Source organism: Orycteropus afer, unplaced genomic scaffold (genome assembly GCF_000298275.1).
Source record: "Orycteropus afer afer isolate SDZICR_OR568_19922 unplaced genomic scaffold, OryAfe1.0 scaffold00221, whole genome shotgun sequence".
In the NCBI taxonomy this organism is placed as follows: Eukaryota; Metazoa; Chordata; class Mammalia; order Tubulidentata; family Orycteropodidae; genus Orycteropus; species Orycteropus afer.
Genome location: NW_006921808.1, coordinates 888,445 through 912,411, shown reverse-complemented (window position 1 = coordinate 912,411; position 23,967 = coordinate 888,445). Strand labels below are relative to the sequence as shown.

Genomic DNA, 23,967 nt, shown 5'->3' with positions numbered 1-23,967 from the left:
GCAATCTCTTTGCTGGTGTAGAGGAATCCAACTGATTTTTGGATGTTGATCTTATATCCTGCGACGTTGCTAAATCCCTCAATTAGTTCCTGCTCCATAAGGTTTTAATGGCTGATTTTTTGGAAGTATGTCACCAGGTCTTTCTAATGAGGTGCCTCTGGGTGGACTCAAACTGCAACCATGTTAACCCAGAGATTCTATATTTCCAACCTAGTTTTTTTTTTTTTAATTTATTTTATTTCTCCTCTATTTGGGAAATCTACTTCCACAGAGATACTGACTTAGAAACCAACCCATGGAGGGGTTTCTATGAGTTGAATCAACTTGACGGCAGTGAGGTTGGTTTTTTTTTTTTTTTTTTTTGGTATTTGGTTTTTAAAACTAGTTTTTGTTTTGTATTTCTTTGTTCCACAGTCTATAACATGAACAGTCCATGCCCCATTTCCACTGGCCCAAAGGAAAATGACAGAGCCATGGAGGGGGCTATTACAGCCTAGGGGTCTCTGCCAAACAACCTGAAATGGATGTATCCTGCTGGGACCCTGCTTTTCTAGGTGAAGAAACAGAATATGACTGAGCAATACAGTCCTGAGGACAAAGCTCAGGTCAGAGACTATGGCATGCTGTGCATTTATTCTAGGACAGAGAAGAATCATTTAATCCTAGAATTAAACGCAGATACAAAGAAGCAGGAAACTCCAGAAGAAAATGTTAATATCAGCTCTAGCTAGAAAGAAGGAGCTCTGGTGATGTAATACCTAAGGCATTTGACCGCTAACCAGAAGGCTGGCGGTTCAAACCCACCAGCCACTTCTCAGAAGGAAGGCTGGGCAATCTACTTTCATACTGATAATGCTTCGGAAACCCAAAGAGGGGTCGCTATGAGTCAGGTCTGACTTGACGGCAGTAGTTTGGTTTTGGTTTTTTGGTTAGCTAGAAAGAAGGCAGATGTCCCTGGTTTCATTTTACAAAGACTATTTCATCATAGTAATGTTTCCTAATAACTTCTTATTAGGAAAAGCAATAGGAACAAGGTGGATTTTCCCCAAATTTGGTTAGCCACTTGATACCAAGCATAATCTATTTAGAAGTGAAGTTTCTCTGACGTTTACTCCAAACACATAACTACACAGTGTATATTCCTTCATTTTTTTTAATTACTGAGTTTGTTACTCAGGAAATTCTTAGGGCTGTTATTAATATTGTAATCATTAATGTTAATGATCATTATTAAATTAACAACCATTTGCATGGTGCTTTATTATTTGTGGAGCTCTAAGGTATATCATTTTCTCACAGTGAAAGATGTGAACTCTTCTCATCAGTAATCCCTTGGAGAAACTCAACATTTATCACCTCATTTCAGTGAAGTTGTCTCATCTATTAATGCATTAATAACTTTTCTATTAACCTCCCAGACCATTTCTCTTGTAGGAAGCAAGGTCCTTACCCTCTGTTGTGAAGAGCCAATGATCACAACAGGTTGAATAGGGACACCAAAAGTCTTATTGAGTATCAGTATCCAAGGAGACAGAGAGAAAAAAAAAAAATGTCTGTCTCCTTGACTGAAGGGGTAAACATATAGGGAAATAGGAAGGGAGTTGAAGATCCCTTGGACTGCCAGGAATGTCTTTGTTCTTTTCCCTGGTTACTCCAGACTCAGTGTCCCTCTTCCCAGGGTCGTCTTGTTTCATAGGTTATGGTTCTCATAAAAAGCTGGTTGTGGGAGAGGGTTATACTTAGAAGAGTATGTAATTGAAAATAACAAATCTAAAGAACTCAGCATCCATAAAGAGGTTGGCTATTTTATTTACTTAAGAGAAAGCAAAAAGGAGGGGAAGACAGAGAGTTAGTCACTATGATTAATGGCTGCTTTAATCAAGCCTGCTAGTTTGTTAAAGTTCTGTAATTTTCAGTGAGGGGCCCCTTCGGCCTTCCACTTCAGCCTTCCACATTTCCAAGAAGGAAATCTGAATTCTTCATATTTTGAAATTTGATAACAAATTTGGAATTTTTGTCTGCAGTGTTTATCATGTACCTCTTAATAAACACCAAGAAGATATATTAAAGAAAAATATCTAGAAAATGGTATAAGGTGTAAAGAGATTAGCAAAGAGAAGCTCCATCAACGAATAGATTATACATGCATATCTCAGAGAAGAAAATACAGACTAGGGCTTTTCAAACTTTAACTGGGAGCTGGTGAAACACAACCTTTGAATCAGGAGGCTGCATATAAGGCCTGAGTTTCTGCATTTCTAACACCTGGAGAAGTAAACCTAGATGTGGGTTTCCTAATTATTAGTTATCAGCCAGGAAACTAATTAGTGTCTGTTACCAGCAGGGAGGATGTTAAAATGTGGGAGGCATTGATAGTCCCTTCCAACCCTGCCTGCCCCACCTCTGCACTGAGGTAGGTAGGTGGGAAGAGGGAAGCTCTCTGCCTGCAAACAAAAGTTAGGAGCAGGGATGTGTGCTTTGGTAGAGTTTTAGATTGTTCTTTTGAAGTTCTGGCCTGTGAATGAGGACTGCTACCTGGTAGACAAGAATCAAACTCATTGCCCTTGAGTAGATTCCAGCTTATAGTGGTAGAGTGATTACTAATTTATTATCATTTTAAAAAAGAGAGAGAGATCAAGAGATACACTGTGTGTGTTTGTTTTCACCTCCAGATTTTCAATATGCCCTTGTTTTTAAGAAGGTAATCTATCTGTCTGTCCATTTCTTCCTCATAATTAGCCTAAGAGGAATTTAAAATGATGACTAAAGGGAGAACCTCTGGGGGTGGGGGCTGGTCACTTGGGCCTGGTGGGTACATGAGGCTGGGGGTGCTGGAGGATGAGGGCAGATTGTATTCTTTGGTGCAAATTTGGTCAAACCAAGAGAGACAAACTCACCTATGACTGATACGTGGGAAACTTCAGACAAAGCTAAAGTGGTCAGGAGCTTGTAGTGGAAGGAATGAGGCAGGTGAGAAGAGCAAGAGCCAGGGAGTGGCTAGAAAGTCCCAGACCCTATACAGTGGCTGCAGACAGAGAGGATTCTGAGCCCTCATTTCAGCTGTCAAGGGCCTCATCCTCTAAAACAGGGCTCTGCAAGATTTTCCTGTGAAGGACGAGAGGGTGAATACTTTCAACATTGTGGGTCAGATGGTCTCTACCTCGAGTAGTCACTTGTGCTACGGTTACATGAAAGGAGCTGTAGGCAATTCATAAAAGAATGAGTCTGTGTGCCACTAAAAGTACTTATGGACACTGAATTTTAAATTCATATTTCATATAATTTTTATGTGACACAATATTAATCCTCTAATTCCTCACCCCCCAACCATTTAAAAAATGTAGAAAGCTTAAAATTTGGAAGCCTTAGGAAGGAGGCAGCAGGTTGGATTTGGCTCGAGGCCATAGTTTGCCTCCTACTGGCATGGATATAGGGGGAATGGAACTGATTGGACCACAGTGGATAGAATCTTTCATTGTAAGATTTTTTTAATTGTAATAAGATGACTTGGCATAGTCTAGCACATAAAATATAGTAAGACACTAAATAAAAAGGGGAAAGAATAGAAAGATTGGCATTACTGCCTACCAGGCACATAAAAAAACCCAATGAGGCTATTCTCTCTAATATGCAAAATCATGCTAAAATACATTTATATAAAGTAGTGATAAGACTCTACACATCATAGAGTATTTTATTTATATCTCGCCTTCAAAGCAACCTTTCTCAGCAATTAGGGCAGGTATAAATCCTGTTTTACAGAGGAAGAAACTCATATTCGGAAAGCTGTTAAAGATCAGAGTCAAGATTCACATCCAAATCTTTGCTGCAGATACTGTTGTTTCTACTCCCCTTACTGGTGGTTCTTTGGAAGATGTGTGCTCTGAAATATTGTTTGTAAGTCACTTGTTGGAACATGGAAACTTTCTCTTTAGAGAAAGAAAAAAATTGGGGATTATGTTACAGGTTTTCCCACAAATGACTTTTGCATCTATTTCAGTGTGAGTTTTGGGCTCTAGGGACTGTGAGAGTTAGGAAGGAGCAGGTAAAAAATAATTTTCTTTCTCATGAGTGGTCCTAGACAAAATTCCCACATTGTCAATGAATGTTTATGGTACCTTCTGCCCTCTTGGCATCTCTGGTCATCCTCAAACTTCCCCAGGTGCCTTCTGCAAAACTCTCACTAGGCCAGTGGTTCTCAGCCTTGCACCTTGGAATCTGTTGGGAAGCTTTTAAAAAATACCAGTACAGGTTTCCCCCACTATCCGAAAGTAGAGCATTTCTGTGAAACTTTTTGTAAGCTAAAATGGCAGAAAGCAATTACCATTAATTTATATGGGAAAACGTTTCGAGCGTTCTCAGATCCCAAAACTAACCTACTAAGTTGTACCAAATAACACATAAACAGTAAAGTAAGTCTAACCCATGGTATTCACAGACACAGCTCAAAGCTGTGGTGGCTTCATGCTGAGATGCTGAGTATAGTTTCTGGAGAAAGAGCTTGGTGATGGCTCTCTATCTGCCTATGATGTGTGCCACGTCTTTAACAACTTGCTGCAAAACAAACACTGAATTCTAATTTTGCTTTTCCATTTTCTCATAAAAGTGAAAATCCCTTTGGATTTCTTTCAGTTAGTGAAAGCAGGTACAAATGTAAGTCTATCGAAAAAGCAAAGTGGCTTAAAGCAAACTTTCAAAAAGTGCAGAGTACTTGTACTGTGTCCCACCTAATAAGGTGCTAGGCTGGCAGGGGTGAACTTTGGGCTTTGGTCCCTTTTAAAAGTTCCCAGCTAATTCACATGTACTGTCAACTTTGAGAACAATTATGGCCAAACCCAAACCTCCTTTTAGTGTAGCTGACTTCTGTTGATTACATGAATTCACAATATGCTGGTCTCTTCCCACATCCACTGCATCCATTTGGTAACTGTCATGGATTGAATTGTGTCCCCAAAAAATACTGTCAAGAACATGACCCACAAAAAAAAGCAAAAGGTCAAAAAAAAAAAAAAAAAGGGGGGGGGGAACAAAACGGATGTCAGGTGCAACTCTGAATCTTGCCCTTGAATGAAGAGTAGCTAAAGCAAATGGAAGAACTGACAAGATAAAAGAGTTGAAGAGACTATTTAAAAGAGCAGCTAGAGAAGACAAAATTGATTATTATAATGAAATGTGCAAAGACATGGAGTTGGAAAGCCAAAAGGGAAGAACATGCTTGGCATTTCTCAGGCTGAAAGAACTGAAGAAAAAATTCAAGCCTTGAGTTGCAATATTGAAAGATTCTATGGGCAATTGTATTAGCCTGGGTTCTCTAGAAAAGCAAAACCAATAAAGCTTATATATACATATAGAGAAAAAGAAATTTATCTTAGGAAAATGGCTCACACACTTATAGAAGCTGGCAAGTCCCAAGTTTTGGGATTAAACGTCAAGCTGGAGGCTTTTTCCAACTCATGCAGCTGCAGGGACTGATGAGTGCAAGGTTGACAGGCAGTATACCAGATGTTGACTCCAACGAATGACCAATCCAAGATCTCCAGGCTGAATGGTGGATTGTTTGCTCACAGACAGTTGTAGGCAGCACAACAGGATCCCAATCCACAGAAGAGTGTCTCTTTTTCCCAGTATGCCCATAAATATATTAGAAGCAGGACACACCCATAGGAAAACTCCCTTTCAATGGATTGACTACTCAAAACATATTCATCTGATCCCATCATGGGAATAACCCACATCACAATTGCTTAAACCACACAGAATTGTGGTCCAGCCACGTTAAAACACAGCTCCAACTATCACAGCAATGTATTGAATGATGCAGGAAACATCAAAAGAAGATGAAAGGAATACACAGAGTCCTGTACCAAAAAGAAATGGTCAATGTCCATTCATTTCAGGAGGTGGCATATGATCAAGAACCAATGGTACTGAAGGAAGAAGTCGAAGCTGCACTGAAGAAAGTAGTGAAAAACAAGGCTCCAGGAATTGATGGAATACCACTGAGATGTGTCAACAAATGAATGCCACGCTGGAGGAACTCACTCTGCTATGCCAAGATATTTGGAAGATTACCACCTGGCCAACTGATTGGAAGAGATCTATATTTGTACCCATTCCAAAGAAATGTGATCCCACAGAATGTGGAAATTTGAAGAATATCATTAACATTGCATGCAAGTAAAATCTTACTGAAGATAATTAAAAAACGGTTGCAGCAGTATATTATGTTGACAGAGAACTTCCAGAAATGCAAACTGGATTCAGAAGAGGATGTGGAGCAAGGGATATCAGATGGATCTTGGCCAAAAGCAAAGAATATCAGAAAAATGTTTACTTGTGTTTTATTGACTATGCAAAAGTATTTGATCGTGTGGATCATAACAAATTGTGGATAACATTGAGAAGAATGGGAATTCCAGAACACTTAATTGTACTCATGAGAAACCTGTACAAAGACCAGGAGGCTGTTGTTCAAACAGAACAAGGAGACGCTGCATGGTTTAAAATTAAGAAGGGAGTGCATCAGGGTTGTATCCTTTCACGATACTTACTCAGTGTGTATGCTGAGCAAACAATCTGAAGAGCTGCATTATATGAAGAAGAATCAGCATCAGTTTTGGAGAAAGACTCGTTAACAACCGGCGATATGCTGATGACACAACTTTGCTTGCTGAAAGTGAGGATGACTTGAAGCACTTACTGCTGAAGATTGAAGACTATAGTCTGCAGTATGGATTACATCTCAATATAAAGAAAACCAAAGTTTTCACAACTGGACCAATAAGCAGGATCATGATAAATGGAGAAAAGATTGAAGGTGTCAAAGACTTCATATTACTTGGTTGTACAATCAATACCAATGGAAACAGTAGTAAAGGTAACAGATGACATATAGCACTGGGCAAATCTGCTGCAAAATGCCTCTTTCAAGTGCTGAGGAGCAAAGATAACTCCTTGAAGACTAAGGTGCACCTGGAACAAGCCACGGTATTTTCAATCACCTCATATGCATGTGAGAGCTAGACAATAAAGAAGACCAAAGAAGAGTTGATGCTTTTGAGTTGTGTGGGTGAAGAATGCTGAAAGTACCGTAGACTGCTAAAAGAACTAACAGATCTGTCCTGGAGGAAGTGCACCTGAAATGCTCCTTGGAAGTGAGAATGGCCAGACTTCATCTCCCCTACTTTGGTTATGTTATAAGAAGGATATCATGCTTGGTAAAGTGGAAGGCCAACAAAAGAGGGGAAGACCCTCAACAAGATGGATTGACACAGTGGCTACAATGATGGGCTCAGCATAGCAAAGATTATGGGGCTAGCACAGGACCAGGCACTGTCATTCTGCTGTACATAGGGTCACTATGAGTCACAGACAACTCAACAGCACCTAACAACAACAAAATTTTGTCAACTTGGCTGGGCCATGGTTCTCACTGGCAGTTATGTAATGATGTGATTTGTCATTTATATGATGCAGTCATCCCCCATGATATGATCTGATGTGATCAGCTAATCAGTTATAGTTGGCTGAGTAGGGGATGTGACACCCTTACTCAAGTCACATAATCCAAGTTATGATCCTCCAATGTAAGGGGATTAAGGTGACAATCACATCACAGTCCTGATGTATGGGGAGTTTTCCTGGGAGAAAAACAACTACTAGCCAGGGACCTCAAGGAGAGAGAAACAAGCAGAAAGGGAATTATTTTCTGTAGAGAATCCTGGCCAGGCTTTATAACCTCTAGTGTCAGGAGCTGTCAATAAACTGGTGAGGTAGAAAAAGCCACGCAGAAAAAAAGAAAAATACATTTTCCCCAGAGTCATTCATGCTCTTGTTTTCTGTCCTGAGTTTCTGAAATTTCCTGGCTGGAAACTTCTAGGCTCCCAACTTCTTTTACCACTAAGAAAAAAGAGTTGGAAGTGGAATGCATCCTTTGGGCATGGGGTCCCTGTGCTGAGAAACTCCCAGATCAAAGACAGATTGAGACAATTACCTTACCGAAGAACCGAAAGACAAAGAAAGCCCTCCCAAGAGCTGGCCCTCTGAATTCAGATTTCTAGCCTCCTAAACTGTGAGAGAATAAATTTCTGTTTGTTAAAGCCATCCACTGTGGTATTTCTGTTTTAGCAGCACTAGATAACTAAGACAGTTAACACATCAAGGATATTTAATTTGGTCAATATCTTCGTCGTTCCATCTCTATTACCACAACTGCCAAGGTCAGTCCATTAGGAAATTATTCTCACTGGTATAAAAGTGTTGTATATGCTGTCACTTTCTGTGCTGATCTCAGCTAGGACCAATGACAGACTGTGGGGAAGTATAGCTCATGGCCTGCACACCTGAGTCACTGTGGGCTAGAGTGAACCATCACATGACCTCTGCACTGGTCCGCTTGTCTATAGTTCTTACACACACCCCCCATCTAGTTCATCCTTCACTCTTCTCAGACTTGCTGCTCCTCACTCTTCCTACATGATGCCCTATCACATTGAGCTGCTTGCCATTCTTTGAATAGATTATGCTTCATATTTTTGTGTTTTTGTCCCAAGTTTCCTCTGCTTGTGTATTCTTTCTTATAATATTCTCTGCCTTCAAGACAAGTATGACAAGTACCTTATCCAAGAGTCAACAGAAAGAGAAAGCCCTCCCAAGAGCTGGCTCTCTGAATTCAGATTTCTAGCCTCCTAAACTGTGAGAGAATAAATTTCTGTTTGTTAAAGCCATCTACTGTGGTATTCAAATGCAAAGGTCATCCATCTGAAGCCTGTACTGACTCCACCTGGATGCTTTAGATAATTTCTCCATTAAACAATTATCTATGTATTTTGGCCAGTGTCCTTGGTCATCTCTAGGACTGGCTCCATCATTTATGGGGCTCAGTGCAAAATGAAAATGCAGGACCCTTTGTTTAAAAAGTAACAAAAAGTTTCAAGATGGTGACAGTAAGGCATAAACCAAATGTAGAGGGCCTGAGCACAGGGCCCTGGGCTCTGTGCAGGTTGTATTCCCATAAAGCTGGCCCTGGCCATTTGTTGTACACATTTCTGTATCAGCACTATGACACTAATTGCAAAAGATGTGCAACAAGATGGAGACAGCTATATGCATCAGAACTCCTTACAGTGACCCTAACATGTCTGGTTTGTAGGAATACATTGGTTGTTTGGAGAGATTCTAGAAGATGCGAACACTATTGAGTCCTAGTTTAGGATTGCTGCCCTCAGCCACATCTGGGTCACACATATCTGTTTCTTATAGGAGACCACAGTCCCAAACAGTCTGTATCCATAGTGATTGAGGGGATGGCAGTGATTGAGGGCTTCACCAAAATGATTCCCCAGTGGTATAATTCCAGCCAGTGTTGCAATATAAATTGAAAACTGTACACAGCATAGGGAATTTTTTTTTTTTTCTGCAGAGGATCCTATCCAGGCCCTGTGACCCCTAGTGTCAGGAGCTGTCAATAACCTGGCTGAGGAAGAATAAAACACCCAGGAAAAAAAAAAAAAAAGAAAAGAAAAATTGCCCCAGACTCATTCATGCTCTTGTTTTCTGCCCTGAATTTCTGAAATTTTCTGGCTGGAAACTTCTAGGCTCCCAACTTCTCCTGCTGGGCTTTCTCACTGCCTTCAGGCAGTACCTTAGTTTCTTCTATAACTAGCGTATGCTCCCAAAGAGAAGAAGAGAAGGAGGGAGTTTTAGGAGAAGTAGGTCATGAGATCCAGTTGAGGGGGATACTCTTGTTCAACCCAAGATGCAATCAATGAACTACTTTTCCAGTTGCCGGGTGTAGCTGTCTGTAATTCTGGGTTATCTCTTGGCTGACACTTGATTTTCAGAGATAATTAAGACTTGGAAATTTGGTTGATGAATCGATGCTACTACTAGCCCAGGAGCTCTGGTAGCATAGTGCCTAAGGCACTTGACTGCTAACCAGAAGGCTGGCAGTTAAAACACACCAGCCACTCCTCTGAAGGAAGGTTGGGCAATCTACTTCCGTAGAGATACTGCTTCGGAAACCCAAGGAAGGGTCGCTATGAGTTGGGGCCAACTTGACAGCACATAACAACAACAGCAACACTAGCCCAGGTACTTTTTTCTGGGTATCTGTACCTTGAGTTGGACAGTTGTGATCATGAGTTAGTTCAGAGGTACTACTGAAGTAAATACTATCTCAATATTTAGGCAGTGGGCTGAAGAGCTGGCCACTGTAGGAACTTGTGTGCCACCTACTCCCCTGTCCTAGAGGCCAGAAGACAGCCCTTTAACTTGCTGAAGACTGCCTTCCCATGTTAGCATGGCCTCACCTCATCATCTCTCCTTTTAACACCCACACCTTCATGATGAAAATTATGTCTGTCTTGTTTCTGGCTTCAGCATCAGCTTGTTCTTCCCCTGAAGTGGGGTCCAGACCCAGAAATGGTGCTAAAGAAAGATTCCTTCCATGGTTTGGCTAAGTTGGAGTGTAGGGAACTTTTCTAGAACACCCTGGAAGCAGGCCCTCTTTAAAAAATAGATTTGGGACCCGAGAGAGAGAAGAGGTCCTTCTCTTTTCTGGGCCCTCTCACTGCTGATGGGAGAACTTCTTGCTTGGTGACTATCTCCACCCTTTCCAGATTGGATTGGCACAATCTGCTCCCTCCATGGCTAAGACATCGCCAGTTAGGGCTGCAGGCAAAAGGCCAGAACTTCATGCTGGAGGGCTCCACCTTCTGGATCTTTGGGGGTTCTGTGCACTACTTCCGGGTGCCCAGACATTACTGGAAGGACCGCTTGCTGAAGCTGAAGGCCTGTGGCTTGAACACCCTAACCACGTGAGTGCTGGTCCCAGCCCCCTTTTACCAACAGTTGGTACAAAACAGAGGTTCCTGCCATCTGTATCCTGGGCCCAGAGACCAGGATTATTTCATGGCAAGCCCAGCCTCAGGTTCTCCCTTGTGTTTAAGAAGGATGAACCCCATTAGAGCCTAAACCTGAGTAACCACTATAAGGGAAGCCTTAGCTGAATTTTGTGAGGAAAAATGTCAGAGTTGGAATTAGCCCAGGCCCCTCTGCCTAGATATAATGGGTAATACAGTCTCCCTCTCTCCTGACACTCACAGCACTCCACATTAATGGGAATAATAAAATAAGAAATGCAGGTAAGGTCTAGAGGGGTGTTTGGGCTTTGACAACATTGTTAAAATAACTGAGTAACATCCCATAAAGATGGCTTTAAGAATCCATTTATTTGCATATGCTAGTTCTGATACTGGAGTTACAGTAACACATTATAGGACTCGTGAAAGAATATTGTAGGAATATTGTGAGGTCAGCATTTTGCCTATCAAAACCTGGACACTGTGTATTTGTTTAAACGTGAAACCCTTGAGTCTGAGTTGGAAGGAAGAAAGCCTTCCTTCCCTTCACATGCACACCTTCTCACCATTGGAGAGGGCTCCACTGGAGACTCAAGGGAGGGATGGGGAGGGGGAGCAGGTATCATCACTTATCAGATTTGAACTCATACTTTTTGTCTCTGGAGTCCAGCTCCTTTAAGACCTTACACTTAGCCCGGCTACCACTGTCAACCACTTGGAGGGGGATCTATGTCGGAGATCCTGGATAGAGTGGGAGAACAATGTGGAACAAAACTCAAAATCATTTGGGAAAAAACAAAAAAAAAAAAAGGAGGGGACCAGGTTTGCTGGTCTGATAGACCCTGGTGGAACCACTGAGACTATGGCCCCTAGCTGCCCTTCAGGCCTGGAATTGAACCCACTCCTGTGGCTTTCAGCCAAACAAAAGACAGGCATATGAGGTGAACATTTGACTGAGGTAGATACCCTCCTTGGAGATAACAATCATGAGAGAATAGAAGGGCTATTTATGCACAAGGAGACAGCTCGGGGCAGGAGTGCATGGAGGGAAGGACACAGGGAAGAGGGTAACTATGGGGAGGGAAGGTGTTGCATTGTGGTAAATTGTAGTCAATATTGTGAGACAAAGTGTATGTGAACTGCTGTATGGAAAGTGAATTTGCTCTGTAAATTGTCACCCAAATCACAATTAAAAAAAAAGAAAAAAGACCTTACACTTTATCTTCTCTTTAGAGTTAGAACCTCCATTTTGTTCCCTCTTTTGCAATCATATCTTCAGTAAAAATAGGGGTGATAATTGGATCTCCTGTCCCCCTCCTTTTTTTTTAATAATTTATTTTATTTTTTGTTGATGAGAAAATACACAGCAAAAGCATATACCAATTCAAGTTTCTCCATGTATAGTGCAGTGATATTTATTACATTCTCTCCTATCTAATCTTTATGAGTTGGTTTTTCAATTTGATCCCATTTAGATAGATCTTAAAACAGCACAGTGCTCAAGGCAGAAAATTGTTTACTAGGTAAATTAAACTGTGTTTGGTTTAAGAAGACTTCAGGAGATATTTTTGGTTTAAGGTTTAAATATTAAGGCTCTTCCATTAGTTTTAACTTCTTTTCTAATGAAGTTACATTTGGAGAGAGAGCTGACCTGTGGTTTCAGAGTGAGACCTGCATGTCTGCGCTTTACCCAAATCTTGTTGACGTTCTCTTAGTTCACTTAGGAGAACTAAGATGAATTGACATTAGTCACCCAGGGAGTTGCCCTGGGTTCTCTAAGGCCTCTTGTTGTTAGTTGCCATCAAATTGCCTCCAACTCATGGTGACCTTATCTATAACAGAACAAAATGCTTGAGTGTATTGTATAGTGCCATCCAACATAGGAGGCTCATCTTCCACCACTGTATGGCACAGTATTCTTTTGTGACCCATAAGGTTTTTATTGATTGATTTTGAGAAGTAGATTATCAGTCCTTTCTTCCTAATTTGTCTTAGTCTAGAAGCTCCATTGAAACCTGTCTACCATGTGTGACCCTGTTAGTAATTGAAATGCTATTCCAGCATTCCACCACAGTATGACAAACTGATGGATAGTTCATGGCCAAGGCCCCTAGATTTCTTCAGTCTATTCTTGCTTTTATTTGCAAAGGCATTAAGACAATGGATCTGTGAAACATGTCTTCAACCATGAATGTGGGTTTTAAGGATAAAGAAAGTACTCTGGGGAATGAAATAGAATGAATAAAAAACTTTTGCCTGTAATTATATTTCTGTTACAGCTATGTACCCTGGAACCTCCATGAGATTGAAAGAGGCAAATATGACTTCTCTGGGAATCTGGATCTGGAGTAGGTGTTGATTTTACTTCTGCTGCCAGACCTTGGGTGGGATGCAGAGAGGTGGCCACCTGGGATTCCTTAGGAACAATGGAGCATTACTGGAAGAGATGGAGCCTGAAGCCATATTCTCAGGATAGTTGGAAAGGTTGTGCATCTAGGACCAGACACTATCCAGTGGCACTTGTTACCCCTAATGGGGTGGGGCCTGCAGCCTCTGTGCCTGGACTTCTCACTACATCCACAGAGGCTGCCTAAGACCCCAAGGGGAAGCCTGGGTGCAGAGTGAGCCCATTATCTGGCTGGGATAGGGGCTACCATTAGGGGTCAGTTTCACTGGTATGACCCTGCTAGCATCCTGTGTGAGCCCTTCCTCCTTAGCATCCCCATGGGTCTGTGAAGACAATGAAAACCCCACTTCTAGGGATGCCTCTACCTTTGGATTCCTCACTGTACTGGTGAGAGGGTTTCAGCCTTTGCATTCCTAACTTTGTTCTCCTGTTAGAGTGAAGTGAGGGAAGGAGCTGATAGCTCCGTTTCTACACTCTGTGCTCTGTATTCTGTGCCCTGTGCTAGGCATCCTCTCTGCTTCCTCTGTCTCACCCCCTTTCTTTCCCACCTCCCAGCCTCAGTTTGAATGTCATGAGTCACAAACACTGTTTGCATCCCTAGGGCCTTTATCTGGATGGCTGCGGAACTTGGACTATGGGTGATTCTGCGTCCAGGCCCCTATATTTGCAGTGAGATTGATCTTGGGGGCCTGCCCAGGTGAGCAGGGCTGGAAAGGGCCTCAAACCATTGTCTTATGTTCTTGTACACAATGCTAATCACAGAAGTAGATCCACTGTATTTTTAAAGCACATGATTCTAGTCTGTAGTTTATTTCCTTTTCAGAATAAGTGAAGCCCGAAGAAGATCATTTAAAATGATGTGTGCCCTGTAAAAATTCCTGCCTGTCTTTTTTTTTCTTTCCTTTCTTTCTTTCTTTGTGCCAAGCAGCAGGTGGAAGAGCTGGCCATTCCCAAGACATTTTACTTCATCAGGTTTCTACTATTTAGTTGGAACCCCAGTGAAATCATTTAACTTTTCTGGAACCTTACTTTCTCTGTCCATAAAATAGGAAAAATACAAACTGTCTTGTCTATTTCTCAGCATATTACCAGAATTTTTTAAAAGTCCAAGTATTGTTTAAGTAAATACAAGAAAACAAATTACTGTTGCTTCTTCAAATCTCAGGCATTACTTTACTATTTTATTTTGTGTAATATCAGCTGAGTTCAACATAATAATCTCTCACTGGAATAGAAATCTGGTCAAGATTCATCCTCTGTTGTCCTAATTATCATCATTATTTCCTAGTAAAAAAGTTTCTTGTTAGTACTGAAGTCATTCCTGTCCTCACACTGCACCAGATGATTAGGCCCACTCTCCCTTCCTGGCTGCCCCAGGAGGGCAGAAAGCAGTTCTGTGTGTTATGAGCTCTCCTAGGGGAGCAGCCTTTCACAACACAGCTGCACAGAGCAACTTGTTTTCTTTTCAGTTTCCAGCACAACAGAGCCCTTCCCTGAGGGACACTGTCAGCTCTATCCTCCACCTGGGTCATCTCATCTCTGTGCTGTCATGCCTAGCACTTCTCCATCAGAGCAACCCAGAAATGGCCTCACTGTATACATTAAAAATTGGTGTACCTTGGGCAGAGGTTTCCGTGGGATCAGCTCGGCCAAGCACAAAAGGAAGACAGGATTTAACAGTCCTAATTCTATATTAGACTAATTCTAAATTAGCATGTTGCTAACATGAAGTCCCAACCATTTGCTACCTGTGGGCTTAGTGCCTGATTGCTGTTAAAGGTTTAGGCACATGGGAGAGCCATCTGGGGAGGCAGCTGAGAGCACTGGACAACAGGTGGGAAGCTGAGTGGTAATAAGAAACTATCTTATGGGAGGTAGACATTGAGATGCTAACCTGGAGGAAGCTACTCTCTCCTCAAATCTATTTTTTACCTAGTATAAATTGATACATTTTCGACCCTGTTCAAGACTTCCAGACCAGGGCAAGAGAAGCATTGTCTTTTCTTAGAAAATATAAGTATTTTCTGAGAATTTCAAGTAGAAGAGAAAATACCAAGACTCTAACTTTGGAACTAATCCTTGGTGCTCTCTGTTCATCAGCAGGTTTTGTGACCACAACACTCAGATTATAAAAAGTTTATCTACTTGCTCACTGCTCCTTTCTGGGCTGAGCTCTGCATAGCTGATGGGCCTGTAGAAATGTATCCTTTCTGCTAGCCCCAGCTTCTGGACTAGAACAGAGGGGAGCAGGGCAGCACTGTTGCCTTAGTCCCGGTCAGACCTGTTTTCCTGGGAGATGGGAGAGGGAAGGCTGAGACTGTATTTTTCTCCATCCCCAATGGTCCCTGGCCCTTCAGTGTCACCCCTTTGTAAGAAGATTACATAGTCGATGCTGAAAACTGAGCTGAAACAGAATCCTTTGGGCTGGGCCCAGTGAAGAACTTTTCTAACTCTGACCTGCAGCCCTGCCCTATAGGCATGTAATGGGAAGTACCATCTCTGCTGGGGCTGGTGTCCTTTAGTAGGGACACAGTAGAGAGTAGAGGCCATGAGCTGTGTGGCATCAAGCTTTGGCAGGTGTTGAACAATCCCATCACTTCCTGGTTGGATATTCTGGGGGTGTGGGGATGAATCTGAAGGCGCTCACATTTTATTCCACCATTACCCTGTCCTAATCAAACCACAGACAGTGAAACTAACACTCTCATTTCTCACTCCAAGCTGGCTGCTCCAAGACCCTGACATGAAGCTGAGAACCACATATAAGGGCTTCACAACGGCCGTAGATCATTACTTTGATCACCTGATGTCCAGGGTGGTCCCACTCCAGGTAAAAGCAGACCTGCTCCTTATTCTTTGCCTATCTTCCTGTTGGTATAGATAGCCCTGGGCTAGCTCTCAGGCCAAGGGGCTCACAGTGCTTTTCAACACAGGAACACATTCTTCCTTACTGTCTGATTTAGTATTGCCCCAATCATTTGTAACCAGGACTTCAAAACATTTCAAATGGTTCAGTGATGGCTGATGAAGTAAAACCAAGATGGACTAGAATTTGTAAAATGTGTACCTGCAATGATAACCAGAATGGGAAAAATTTTAGGGTGAAGCTCTGGAATGGGAGACTAAGGAGAGGTGTAGTGAGGCCTTTCAGGAGCCTGATGTGGAGATTGGATTAATGGCTGGAACTGTGGAGAGTGATGTACATTCAAAGTAGTGAGGTCAGCTGCCATCATTGAGTACAGCACCATGGTTTTAGACCGTGTTGGTCAAGAGATTTGATTGCTATGCAATGGACACACTGCCTTTGTTTTCTAAGAAGGAAATTAAGTTTCTAGCAGAGCACTGACTTATTTCCCTATTCAAGTTATCTTTCTAGTCCCCTACAGTTTGCAAATTCTTGTCTGTCCTAGTTTCACTTCACTGGCCATGACTGAACTGGGAAGAATCAGATTGAAGCCCTGTTTATAACTGCCCATGCATTTAGGAGGTCTTTGTGTTGTGTTATTGTTTCATGCAGCCTGTGGCTGAGAGGACAGACAGTATTAGGGCTTGAACTGCTTTGTTTAGGAGATAAGCATCTATGCACAATGATAGTAATATCTCCTTTCCTGTAGCACCATGGCTTTGCTATCATGGAGTGTGGGAATATATGGGCTTTTAAGACAGCAATGAGTTCCAGATGCAGTGATTCCAGGAAATTTCCTCTGTGGCCAAAAAGAGGACATGCATTTATTATCCAAAACCTGTGTGGCAGAATAAAGTTTTTGGGAAAGTATTTTAACATCTCATAGAATAATTGTAAGCAACGAAAAAGCAGGAGTTAGAATAATTAACATAATTGCTTATGTAAAACTGAAAGAGTCACATTACAAAATTAGTACCTCAATAAAAAATTGCTCTTGAGTTAATGTTCGTACTATACTTGTTCACCCTATACACAGATGAAAGGGAAATGTTTGATCGTGGGTATGGCTGCCAGATAAAACACAGGGCCCCCAGTTAAATTTGAATTTTAGATAAGTAGTGATTAATATTTTCAGTGTAAGTATGTCCCAGATCATTATATTTAATTATACTAGAATATATTTATTGCTTATGTGAAATTCACATTTAACTGGGTGTCCTATATGTTTATTTGCTCATTCTGGAAACCCTGATCATGTGGGAAGCAAGAAGCTTGGAAGTTATTAGCCTAAAGTTTTTCAGGCAAGGTGGGATTACTGGAGTTGTTTAAACACAGATGATTCAACAGGTTTTAGTAGTAGGTTGGGTGGTAGAGGTAGGGGTGGGAGCAGTAGGGAAAGTCATGCCAGGACTATGACCCAGAACCATTCTTAAACACAGAAACTGCATACCAGACTGTTTGAGACTATTGTTTTCAAATGGAACATTTTGTTAGTGGTTAGTAATAGGGATGGTAAACTTCGGTATTCTAGTTCCCTTTACAAACTCAGCTTCTGATTGTTTATCTCTTCTCCTCAGTACAAGCTTGGGGGACCCATTATTGCTGTGCAGGTAGAGAATGAATATGGTTCCTATAACAAAGACCCAGATTACATGCCTTATATCAAGAAGGTAAGAGCATATTGGTTCATTTCTTACTTCTTTCTCCCTGTTATTTCTCCAGAGACTTTTGACTTTCATTAATTTTCTTCCAGGGCTCTTCTTAAGAGAGAATGGGCTAAGCCTGGGGAGAAGCCAGGATTCTGTTGAAGCCTTCGCATTGTCCCATGTTGGCCCTGCATGATTTTAGTTATTTTGGCAAAAATAGGGTAATCACTTTGTTAACAATATTCACCTGACACAAATATAGTCTGTGAAGTGGAAAAAGGCAGACAGAAAGTAGTGGAAGAACTCTCAAGAGTCAAAATAATAATAATAATGAAACAGAACATTTATTTAGCATTTATGTATAGTACTTTCACATTATAAAGAGAGCTCTGGTGGCACTGTAATTAAAGTATTGGGCTGTCAACCAAAAGATCAGTGGTTTGAACCCATCAGCTGCTCTGTAGGAGAACGATGAGACAGTTTGCTTCTGCACAGTTTTACAGCCTTAGAAACCCTAAGAGTCAGTTCTACTCTGTCCTGTAGGATCACTATGAGTCAGAAATTAACTTGAAAACAGTGGGTTTGGTTTTTGGTTCATATTATAATGCTATTGTATATCTAAATAATTTAATAATTTAAGTTGAAAAGAGGCATATAAATGTATTCTTAGAGGTAAAATAGCATAGATTATTAATATTATTAAGCAAGTATTTTTTTTTAAGAAAAATCCTAATGGTGATAATACTAAGTCAAAGGTTATGATAATTTTTCTACTCTCACCATATTTTTCTCTGAAAATTTACACAAATTTATAGAGCTATGAGAACTATATATATTCCTATTTGTTCATAGTCTGTTAAAATTTTTGTCACATATATGCATTTCTGCCAATTTAATGGGTAATTAGAAGTACCTTCCACCACTCGTCTATCAGTTTACTGTACTGTGGTGGCTTTCATGTTGCTGTGAGGTATGCTACCAGTGTTGCAAATACCAGCAGGGTCACCCATAGTGGACAGGTTTCAGTGGAACTTCCAGACTAAGACAGACTGGGAAAAAGGAAAGGGATGACCTTCTCAAAGAATTGGCCAGTGAAAACCCTATAAGTAGCAGTGAAACACAATCTGATACATTACTGGGACACTTTATGAATAGCCCTGAAACATTGGCTGATATAGTGCAGGAGGATGAGCCCCTTAGGTCAGAAAGCACTCAAAATATGACTGGGAAGAGCTGCCTCCTCAGAGCAGAGTTGATCTTAATGATATAGATAGAGTAAAGTTTTTGCTACTTCCATTTGCTGATGGGGCATGATTCAGAACGGGAAGAAAGAGCTGCAAACCCCCCTTAATAATCAGAACATGGAATGTACACAGTATGAATGTAGGAAAATTGGAAGTTATAAAAAAAATGAAATGGTACACATAAATATTGATAACCTGGGCATTAGTGAGCTGAAATGGACTGGTTTTGGCCATTTTCAATCAGACAATCATATGATCTACTTTGCCAGGAATGGCAAATTGAAGAGGAATGACATGGCATTCATCATTACAAAGAATGTTTCAAGATCTATCATAAAGTTCAGTGCTGTCAGTAATAGAATAATATCCATACACCTACAAGGAAGACCAGTTAAGACTACTTTTGTTCAAATTTATGCACCAACCACTAAAACCAACGATAAGGAAATTGAAGATTTTTACCACCTTCTGCAGTCTGAAATTGACCAAATATGCAATCAAGATGTATTGATTATTACTAGTGATGTTGTTGTTGTTGTTGTTATGTGCCGTCGAGTCGGCCCTGACTCATAGCGACCCCTCCTTGGGTTTCCGAGGCAGTATCACTACGGAAGTAGGATTGCCCAACCTTCCTTCCAAGGAGTGGCTGGTGGGTTTGAACCGCCAGCCGTCTGGTTAGCAGGCAAGTGTCTTAGCCACTATGCTACCAGAATGCAAAAATTGGAAACAAAGAAGAATCACCAGTAGTTGGAAAATATGGCCTCAGTGATAGAAATGATGCCAAAGATCGCATGATAGGATTTTGCAAGACCAATAACCTATTCATTGCAAATACGTTTTTTCAGCAACATAAATGGTGACTACACATATGGACCTTGCCATATGGAATACAAAGGAATCAGATTGACTACATCTGTGCCAAGAGGTGATAGAGAAGCTCAATATCTTCAGCCAAAACAAGGCCAGGAGCTGACTGTGGAACAGATCATCAGTTGCTCATATGTAAGTTCAAGTTGAAGCTGAAGACAAATAAAACAAGTCCACAAGAGCCAAAATATGACCTTGATTATATCCCTCCTGAATTTAGAGACCATCTGAAGAATAGATGTGTCACGTTGAACACCAGTGACGAAAAACCAGAGGAATTGTGATATGACATCAAGAACATCATCCATGAAGAAAGCAAAAGGTAATTAAAAAGACCAAAATGAATGTCAAGAGAGACTCTGAAACTTGTTCTGGAACAGAGATTAGCTAAAGCTAAGAAGAAATAGCAAGATTAAAAAAGGTAAACAGAAGATTTCAAAGAGCAGCTTGAGAAGACAAAGTCAATTATTATAATGAGATATGCATAGACCTGAAGTTGGAAAACCAAAAGGGAAGACTATGCATGGAATTTCTCAGGCTGAAGGAACTGAAGGAAAACTCAGGCCTTGAGTTGCAATATGAAAGATTCTATGGGCAAAATATTGAATGATGCAGGAAGCATCAAAAAAAGATGGAATGGGAGGAAAGTTTCTCATGGTTCGGGGCTTTTAATCAGGGCCATGAAACTAGATGTACATGAACTCATAAATGTTAAACAAGTTTGTTTTATAAATTTGCACCCAAAACACAATAATAAAATAATAATAAAATAAATAAAATATTATAGGAAAAAAAATGGAAGGTGTACAGAGAGTCATTGTATAAAAAAGAATTGGTCAATGTTCATCTATTTTAGGAAGTGGTATATGATAATGAGCCAATGGAATTTAAGGACAAAATAGAAGTTGCACTGAAGGAATTAGTAAAAAACAAGGCTCCAGGATTGACAGAATACTCATTGAGGTGTTTCAACAAACAGATGCTGTGCTGGAGGCACTCATCTATGCCAAGAAATTTGGAAAACAGCTGCCTAGCCAACTGACTGGAAGAGATTAATATTTGTACCCATTCCAAAGAAAGGTGATCCAACAGAATGTGGAAATTATTGAACAATATCATTAATATCACACACAAGTGAAGTTTTGCTGTAGATAATTAAAAAATGGTTGCTGCAGTGTATTGATAAGGAACTTCCAGAAATGCAAGCTGGATTCAGAAGAGGACGTGGAATGTGGGATAACATTGCTGATATCAGATGGATGTTGGCTGAAAGCAAAGAATACCAGAAAGATGTTTACTTGTGTTTTGCTGTCTATGAAATGGCATTTGTATGGATCATAACAAATTATGGATAACATGGAGAAGAATGGGAATACCAGAGAACTTAATTGTGCTCATGCAGAACCTGTACAAAGACCAGGAGGCTGTCATTTGAACAGAAAAAGTGTATACTGCATGATTTAAAATCAGGAATAGTGTGTGTCAGGGTTGTATCCTTTCACCATACTTATTCAATCTGTATGCTGAACAAATAATCTGAAAAGCTGGACTATATGAAGAACAGAGCATCAGGATTGGAGGAAGACTCATCTAACAACCTGTAATATGCATAGTGGCTAAGGCACTTGACTGCTAACCAGAAGGCTGGTGGTTCAGACCCACCAGCCACTCCTCAGAAGGAAGATGGGGCAATCTACTTCTGTAGAGATACCGCCTTGGAAACCCAAAGAAGGGTCACTATGAGTCAGGTCTGACTCGATGGCACATAACCACCACCACAACAACAACAATATGCAGGTGAAGCATTGACTGATGAAGATTAAAGACTACAATCTGCAGTATGGATTACACCTCCACATAAAGAAAACAAAAATCCTAACAAAGGGACCAATAAGCAGCATCACAATAAATGGAGAAAATATTAAAGTTGTCAAAGATTTCATATTATTTGGATCCACAATCAACACCAATGGAAGCAGCTAGGAAATCAGTTGTCTATTGTACTTGGCACATGTTTGCAAAAGACCTCTTTAAAAGTGTTGACAAGCAAAGACATCTCTTTGAAGACTAAGTTGTGCCTAACCCAACCCATGGTCTTTTCAATCACCTTATATGCATTAGAAAGCTGGACAATGAATAAGGAAGAGAGAAAGAAGAGCTGATCGTTTTGAGTTGTGGTGTTTGGGAAGAATAAAAAAAAATACCGTGGACTGCCAGAAGAACTAAAAGCAGTGGGAATGCTCCTTGGAAACAATGATGGCAAAACTTCATCTGACCCACTTTGGTCATGTTGTCAGAAGGGATCATTCCCTGGAGAGGGATATCATGCTTGGTAAAATGGAGGGTCAATGAACAAGGGGAAGACCCTCAACAAGATGGGTTGATACATTGGCTGCAATGGTGGGCCCAGGTATAACAAGGATTGTGACAACGGCACATGAACAGGTAATGTTTTATTCTATTGTACGTAGGGTCCCTATGAGTGAGAAGTGACATGATGGCATCTAACAACAGCAACAACAAAAGTACTGTAATTGGTGGTAATCTGTGTGTCAGGAGTAGGTTATTTTTACTTCTCATTTACTCTGTTATACCCATGCATAATACTTTGCTGCCTTGCTTCTTCTTTGTAAACTATTATCAATTGCCTATACTTTTTTCATGTCATGTTTACAGAGTCTGAACATTTTTGATGTCAAATATTTCCCAAGATGTGAATTGCCAACATTTTTTCATATAGATTACTTTTAATTGTGTTTTGCCTATTCATTCATTAATTTACTCATTTGATAAATATTTTTTAGCATCTACTGTATGAGAGACACTATTATGGATTCAGTAAACATGCCTTTTTTTTTCAGTTTTATATTTCAAAGTGGTCCTCATGGTTCAGTTGTCAAAAATTGCTTTCCTTTCATGTTTGGACTATGCACCAATTCAGGTGTAAAACATTGTAGTTATTTTGTGGTGCTTGATTTTAACTTGCCTGGAATGCATTTTGGGCTATATAGTAGCTGTGCGTCTAGATACCACATTAATTAATTAATCCTTTATTAATTAATGAATTCTTTCTTCATTTTTGTGTTTCAACTGGGTTGACATTCATTTAGTCTTTATTGACTGAGCCTAATTTGGGGATTGCAGTTCTCCTGCATAGGTACTGCTTTTTGCAAGTTTTTAGTTGAATAGTCACATTGAACACCCATAGTTGTTTCCTGGCTGAGAAAAAATTATCTGACTGGGGCTGATTCCAAGATGGTAGAATAGGCAGAAAGTCTACACAGACCCTCTTCAAAAAAGAAAAGGAAAACCAATTAACACAGACACAGAAGGTAATCCTGGATCCCTGAGCCTTGAAGAGAAGGATAAAGAAGTGGACTAAACCCCAACTAGCAGAAGAATTTGCATGAAAATACCAAAAAAAGAGACATACAGACCTGTGGTCTGGCAGCAATCCTGACAGCACAGACAGCTTGGAGATTCCTGAGTGGTGGTAGGACCTAAGAATTAACCTAAAAATCAGCTCTGCTAGCCACAGAGTGGCTATGGTGGCTATGGTGGCTGTGGAGTAAAAGGGGAAGAAGCAGTGGAAAGGAAGACGTGTTGAGCAGTGGACTTTTACCTATCTGGACGGTGCCACCATTTTGAATGTTTACAAGTGACTAGACCATTTTGAATATTTAAAGAGACAGCATTCTCCAAGATTCCAGGGGCTTAAGAAGAGGTTCTGCTTTCCAGTAACCTCAAGGACATTCTGCACCTGCATAACTGAAAAGGTGTGACATTCCTCTTGTTACTCTTATACCCCACACCCGCTTGGTGAATGGAGGTGCAGCCACCCCTCACTCCCACCCACCTTCTGGGCTTGCAGGAACTCCATCCCAGTCTGTGTGCTTGGATGGAGCCTGGATGCCCTGCCCTGTCCTCTGCCGATATTTTTCTTTCTTTTTTCTGGTGTTTAGTTTGCTTGTATTTGTCTGTTTTAAAACTACTATTATTATTAATACTTTTGTCCTTTTTACTATTCTTCCCCTCC

At 40.7% G+C, this 23,967-nt stretch overlaps 1 protein-coding gene across 1 annotated transcript in view; it reads left to right on the top strand.

Annotated features, from left to right (window-relative positions):
* LOC103203662 (beta-galactosidase-1-like protein 2) overlaps window positions 1-23,967 on the top strand; it is a 119,075-nt gene that overhangs the window by 57,056 nt on the left and 38,052 nt on the right. The window contains exons 2-6 of the mRNA XM_007948731.1: window positions 10,620-10,817; window positions 13,142-13,210; window positions 13,871-13,966; window positions 15,991-16,099; window positions 17,752-17,844. Of these exons, the coding sequence (XP_007946922.1) occupies window positions 10,620-10,817; window positions 13,142-13,210; window positions 13,871-13,966; window positions 15,991-16,099; window positions 17,752-17,844 (565 nt within the window). The remainder of the gene's footprint in view (window positions 1-10,619; window positions 10,818-13,141; window positions 13,211-13,870; window positions 13,967-15,990; window positions 16,100-17,751; window positions 17,845-23,967) is intronic.